Below are 6,576 nucleotides of genomic sequence, written 5' to 3' on the forward strand. Positions count from 1 at the left end.
AAACTGTTGCAAGTATTTTTTCATATTTCTTTTAATAGATAAGACCATATTGATTTGGTTATATGGATGACATCCTCTTTTAATCTGTATCTGTATCTGTATCTATATAGCCGGTATAACCGCCCTTCGGCGTAACACACCAGCTTCGCAGGCACGCGGCGCGGCAGCAGCTGGTTATATTACACTGGTCACACCTCAGGCAAACCTCGGGCAAAAGCATTTGTTATGAGATCTAAGTGGTCAGGAGGCTCGAACAAATGACTGAACACAAAGAGTATGGTTACCGAACAATAGATTCTTCATTTTTGCTGTTTCATATCTTCTTGTTTGACGTTGGAAATTATTTTCGCATTCTATAACATTGGTAGCCATTTTCTTGCAGCGTTCAGCATGCATTTGCCCATTTTGCAACTCCTTTGCACGATTTACACTAAGAACGAATATTAAGACGCTTGCTGATGCCATCCATGTACTAGTAATTGAGTTGATATGGCCTTATAATTATATAATAATATATAATTATATCTTATAAATATATTATTGTGCATATCTACAATGACTAGCCTAAGTACTGCTATAGATTTTGCGAGAATACACACACACACACACAGGGACACGCGCGCGCACACACACACACACACACATACATACACATACGCACGCACGCAAACACACACATACATACACACGCACGCACGCAAACACACACACACACACACACACACACACACACACACACACATACATACACACACACGTGGCAGTCGAACAGACGTAGACGTATGCACAACGCATCCTGGCGACGCACCAAATATCTGCAGTGTGCTTAATTCCCGGTATAAGATCAGAGAATCATTAAAACAACCAAACAAATGAGAACAGAAAGAGGATGGGGTCGTATTTGAGTAGGAGATTCCCGTTCTGTGGTCACCTGTACAGATTGAGATAAGTTTTACATACATCCGGCACTATGCATATTATTTGCATATGAGTCTTTTTGTTGGCCAGAGTTGGACTTGAAAGCACAGTCGCATATCTGTATCTATATAGCCGCTCTTTGGTGTAACACACCAGCTTAACCCTTCTCGACAGCGGGGTAAAAAGCATGTAGAGTCAAATATATAACCGGTTAATTCAAATGCACTATGGGAGACTAAAAGGTTTGATCCACTTACACATGGACGGATCCCTACTCTCATTAAATGAATGAATGAAGACCTTTATTGTACATTTTTGCCCAACCGAGCTAATTACAGGTCACACCAGGGACATAACATACATAATAGTATCATGGACCTAGTCTAACATAGAAGTTCGGCTTCTTCTTGCTTCTTGGTAATGTGAAAAAGGAGGACTGTATTGGTTTAGCAACAGTTGTTTTGTCAAAGCGCTTATTGACAAGTGAGCCATCCCTGAACAGAGACGGTGGGCGCCATAGACTTCCTGCAACCTATGATCCACTGCTTCCATTTGCATAACGTGGCGTCACGACAGCAATGGATTGTTTATTCCTTGACAAAGACTGGTGTTGTTCAGTTGAAAATCCGAGAGTCCGATTTTTGTGTTGGATATTACAGTTAAACTTGTTCAATGATAAGTGTGGTGGGTTTTTAACTTAACGTATTTGGTCGAGAAGTGACTCTCTTCCAACAAGGGACCTCCAGCTGTACCCTCCACCCGAGAGGACGCCCATAACCGAAGTGTCGTACTCATTTTTACCTTTAGATTCTAAGTCTTCAACCCTTGAAGGCCACTATGCCAACATTTGTCTGACGAGTTGTTCGGTAGCACCAGTGACATTTCAAAGGAGTCCTTGGTATCCCTTAGCCTGGGTACCATCCGTATTCTACCGGGGCTCCTTACACTCGCTACCCCTAAAAACCTCTGATTTTGGAAGTAAACCAATGGCATTCTGCATATCCTGTCAGTAGTGCAAAGAGTTCTGTTATGCACTACTGACAGGATATACAGAATGCCATTGGTTTACTTGTATTTTTTAGGGGCAGCGAGTGTAAGGAGCCCCGGTAGAATAGGGATGGTACCCAGGCTAGGTATCCCTGCCCCCGGCGTGCTAAGCGGCTCTACCGGTTGTACAGATTGGCAAGTAGACAACTCACTTTACCTGTGATTTATATGCATAGCCACGAATTTACATGTAATTTAATAATTCCTTGCTCGACAGTGCGAACCTGGGGTATCCAGCAGCTCATGGTTTGTTGGCTACCAGAAGTGCCACAAGTTTGACAAAGGTAAGGGTGTTCGCTCATAAGCTTTTTATTTAGAGTGGAAGGCAGACTAGACGAAGAATGTATTTGTTTTGTTTGCTAGCATATCATTGCATACTAGCATCTAACAAACCGTCTCCATGCGTTAAACAGTGCCTGGAACCCACTTTCTGTGACCCACAACCCGCATACGTGCAATTTGTCCGTACGTTTTTTTTTTGAGGCCACGTCCGCCATGTATTTCTGAAAACGTTCAGGTTGCACACTCAGGGCAGGCGTGTCGCCCGTACTGTCACGTACGGGGGTCGAATCCGCAGTTTTGCCTGCACGTTAAGTTCTACGGCGTGTCTGCGTGCTCCAAAATCCGTCGGATTCCGGACGAGTTCGTAAGGAGGCGGTACTTACCACTTACGGATCCCAAAAGATTGCCCACGTTTGGCACGTAGACAGCATGTACGGCGGATTGTGCCCTTAGCTTTAGGACTCAACCGATGCGTACAAACAGACAATACCAACGAACAAGCGATACTTACAGACAGAGATCTTCAAAAACGATACCTACAAATAAACAACACCTACTCTACAGACAAACGATACTATAAACAAACAAGATCTGTCTACCACTCAAAAATCATTGCCGCAGTATGTCCAGAACTGGAGATATCAAACCAGGAAGTCCCACTGCAGTACCGTAACAGGCCGCTAGGGCGTTCTCGAGCTATGCAGGCGTTCTCGAGCTATGCTGATCTTCTACAATACATACACACGCTACCGAAAATATAACCTTCTTGGCGAAGTTTACTGTTTGTAATATTGCATACGTCTTTCCCCAGACAGAATACATTGACACCGAGGCATGGACGTCAGACGATATCTGTCACGGATCCGTTACCATGGCGACACCCGCCCTAACTTGGAAAACCTGCGCGCTGTCCACTTGGCACACATACTAGCCGTCCCTTTTGAGAACCTCAGGTAAAAGAAAGTCACACGGTGGCACATATATAGTAAAGAACCCCCCACACAACGTACTCTTAAGAATCATTTGTTGTATGTAACAGTTAACAGTACTTAATGTTTGGAACCGCATCATTATGTCTATGATAATAACATCCTCCTACGCAGGGACATCCAACAGCCAAACTGCCTGTCTGGATGTGCCCTGCTCTATTAACCGTCACTCTTAGTTCCTGTGCACGTCCCCCCCCCCCCAAACCAGCTGTCAGCCAATCAGAAAACAAGCTTTCCGTTTTCAAAAGCTGTCTCGCATGTATAAGGTAAGCTCATTAATATTTATAAGCAGGGCGGTCAGGAACAAAGGGTGACGGTTGAAAGAGCAGGGCACATCCAGACAGGTGGTTTGGCTGTTGGATGTCCCTGCATTGGAGGATGTGATCATATGGAGCAGTGTTAGCAGCGGCGCCTTGCTGCAGTGCAAGGTGAACCAGCCATTATTGTCGTGAAGAAGATGACAGACGGTCATCGAAGTGTTGGCTCTTGAAAAACGTGGTTGTGAAGAAAGAACTTTTTTTAAAGATAATTTTTATTGATTTTCAAAGAAAAGAATCACATACAAACACACGCATGGCACGTAAATCAATAACAGAAAGACACACATAAGAACCTATAGAACTGATAAGTAAAACAAAGTAAACGTAATAACAAATGAAGTTCAAGAATTTGTACCCCAATTACTGTTGCAGTAGTACATATAACATATCAAATTAAATATAACCAATCAGTTTCCCCCATTTGTCAATGTGCTTTTTAGTTTTGTCTATTCTTGTAGCAATAATATTTTCTAACCTAAAATAATATGAAATATGCGAGATAAATGATTTTAAGCTAAGACGTCTGTTGCGGTGTTTGAAAATGAAAAAAGAACTTTGTTATCAAGTCATTCACAAACCTGATGAAAATATTCACGGAAGGGAGGGGCCGGAAACGCAACTCTGTCTTATACTACTTCAGGTAATTGAAGATCACCCATAGTGTCAGTCTTTATGCACTTCTGTATATGTATCTATACAGCCGGTATAACTGCACTTGGCCTAATACACCAGCTTCTGTATCTGTATCTAACTTTTATATAGTCGATACGCGGTATAACCCCCGTTCGGCGTAACACACCAGCTTCGCAGGCACGCGGCGCGGCAGCAGCTGGTTAAATTACACCGAACGACCCGTCACACCTAACTTTCATGTAGCTGCAAGCGTTCTTTAAAACTACCCAGAGAAGATGCCCCTACTGTACTTGGTGATAACAAATTCCACTCTACGATAGTTCTGTGAAAGTACGCATTTTTTATCAATCCTAGGTTGGTATTTGAAGGCATGACTGTTTCTTTTTTGAGCTTGTATTATATACTTAACCCCCCGCCTCATGGCAGACGCAGACGAGAGCGACAACCTACTACTTACCTACAGTACCTCCAACGGGTCCTGGGAGACAATCATGGCCAGATCACCCCTAGACAGATCAGTCATCTAGCTGCTGACAAACGGGCTGGAAGAAATTTACAGATGATGATGATGATTGAAGATCATTGATGTGTTCACGTTATGTCTGTTCGATACTACGATGTTTATAGGAGATGGTTGGTTACACATATGTTTTCCATATCTCTCTGTGCAGCATCCACTGCGGAGAGGAGATTGTACTGGACATTCAGCTTCTCTACCATAAGATCGTCGTGAAGAGGCGGGGAGGGTTATGCTATGAGCTGAACGGCCTGTTCGCCTGGCTGCTGAGGCAGCTTGGGTTTGATTGTAAAACCGTGTCGGCCCAGAGCTATCGGCCCGTGACAGGAGAGTACGGGCCTGAGATGGGACATATTCTGAACGTGGTGAGGATCGACGGAGAGGACTGGGTCGCCGATGTGGGAAACCAATGTTTGTTTCGTACGCCCATGCGGTTGGCCGAAGACCAGGAGCACACTGACGTCACAGGAACATACAGGTAGAGTAGATGGTCCGCGTTGGTCCGAGGCGATTTTCAACGTTGGCTGGGTTCTCTTGTGCAGGGAAAGGGAGTTTGCCGAGGAAGGGAGTTTGCTGTGGAAGGGAGTTTGCCGTGATAGCGAGTTTTCCCCGTCCCCGAAGGTGGCGCTCTTTGGGCGTCTTTCTAATTGGTAAAGGAAAATGGATTAGGACATCCTTTAAAACAGGCTATTAACATGTGCGCGCAAGGAGACGGGGAAAACTCAGTATCACGGCAAACTCCCTTCCAACGTTGAAAATCGCGGACCAACGCCCCCCCCCCCCAAAAAAACAGCCCCGTTCCGAAGACTGCAACGGAGTCTACAGGTAGAGGGTGTTAGGTCTCCCACCGCTGTATCATGAGTACGCATGCGTGGAGAAAACGTACTCTGTATCTTTGTTATATTTTGTGATTTTGTCTCACGCTCACCTCTTCAATCATGACCTCAATGAAAAGCGACCTGCAGGCCGAGTTGAGATTCTCATGAATAAACGAACATAAGCTATTTCGCAGACATTTACCTTCATTCAGCTTGTACATACGTTCATCACATCTATGAACATTCTTCTTTCACCCTGCAGGATTCAACGAGAAGGGGACATGTGGTTCCTGCAGCGACTCAAGTACAGCCACCAAACCAAACTGACCAGTGACTGCCGTAAAGCGACACCTGGCGGAACAGATCGGGATGTCAAGTTAGAGACCGGCAAGCAGTGGGTGTTGAAATTCAAGTTTACTTTGCAAGAACGCGAACTGCAAGAATTGTCCAATATATGTAAGTGGACAGAGAAGTGTCACCATGTATACTCTGTGCGGCCGCTATGCGTGCTCCCCCTAGCGGATGGTCTCATGACCTACATGGGCAGGAATCTGATCACAACGAGGTACGAGGACACCCGTGTCTCCATGGCAACCACGGCGCTCGAGAGTGACGACGACATTCTGAACGTTCTGTGGGACACATTTGGGATCAAACTGGATAAACATCTCGTGGTAAAAGATTGACTAACGTGTTGTCAATGGCAATGAGTCCATTCCAATAGAACAAACATGGTGACGTAAATAACACCTAAGGAGTGACAAACCTGAGGTTGGAGTTATTTTCATGTTTCGACTCTAATATTGGTGCTTTATTGCCTTCGCCAAGAAGGCTATGTTTTCGGTCATTCCACAGGATGATGCGTCTATTTGTAGGTCAATAGCATATAACTCGAGAAATTGTGGATGGAACTTTGTGATTTCTGATAGGTTTGTAGCGGTTGCGAAAAGGAAGGGCACGTAAAAAAACGGTGTACCTAGCGTTTTCCTAGGGTACTGTAGCGGGATTTGTGTTATTTCTATTGAATTGATTGTTTTTTCTTGTCTTATCAG

General features: G+C 44.5%; 1 protein-coding gene across 2 annotated transcripts; it reads left to right on the forward strand.

Annotated features, from left to right (window-relative positions):
* The first annotated feature begins 2,099 nt into the window (after positions 1-2,099).
* Positions 2,100-6,570, forward strand: LOC118412042 (arylamine N-acetyltransferase, pineal gland isozyme NAT-3-like). Of its 2 annotated transcripts, none has more exons than XM_035814639.1 (4): positions 2,100-2,249; positions 3,063-3,200; positions 4,861-5,184; positions 5,787-6,570. In XM_035814639.1, exons 2-4 carry the CDS (start codon positions 3,082-3,084, stop codon positions 6,208-6,210), a joined length of 867 nt encoding a protein of 288 aa, XP_035670532.1. In that variant the 5' UTR covers positions 2,100-2,249; positions 3,063-3,081; the 3' UTR covers positions 6,211-6,570. The 2 variants fall into 2 exon arrangements, with proteins under 2 accessions (XP_035670532.1, XP_035670530.1); XM_035814637.1 differs by having other exon boundaries at positions 2,101-2,249; positions 3,059-3,200.
* Positions 6,571-6,576: the final 6 nt, after the last annotated feature.

This window comes from Branchiostoma floridae, chromosome 3 (assembly GCF_000003815.2).
Source record: "Branchiostoma floridae strain S238N-H82 chromosome 3, Bfl_VNyyK, whole genome shotgun sequence".
Taxonomy (NCBI): Eukaryota; Metazoa; Chordata; class Leptocardii; order Amphioxiformes; family Branchiostomatidae; genus Branchiostoma; species Branchiostoma floridae.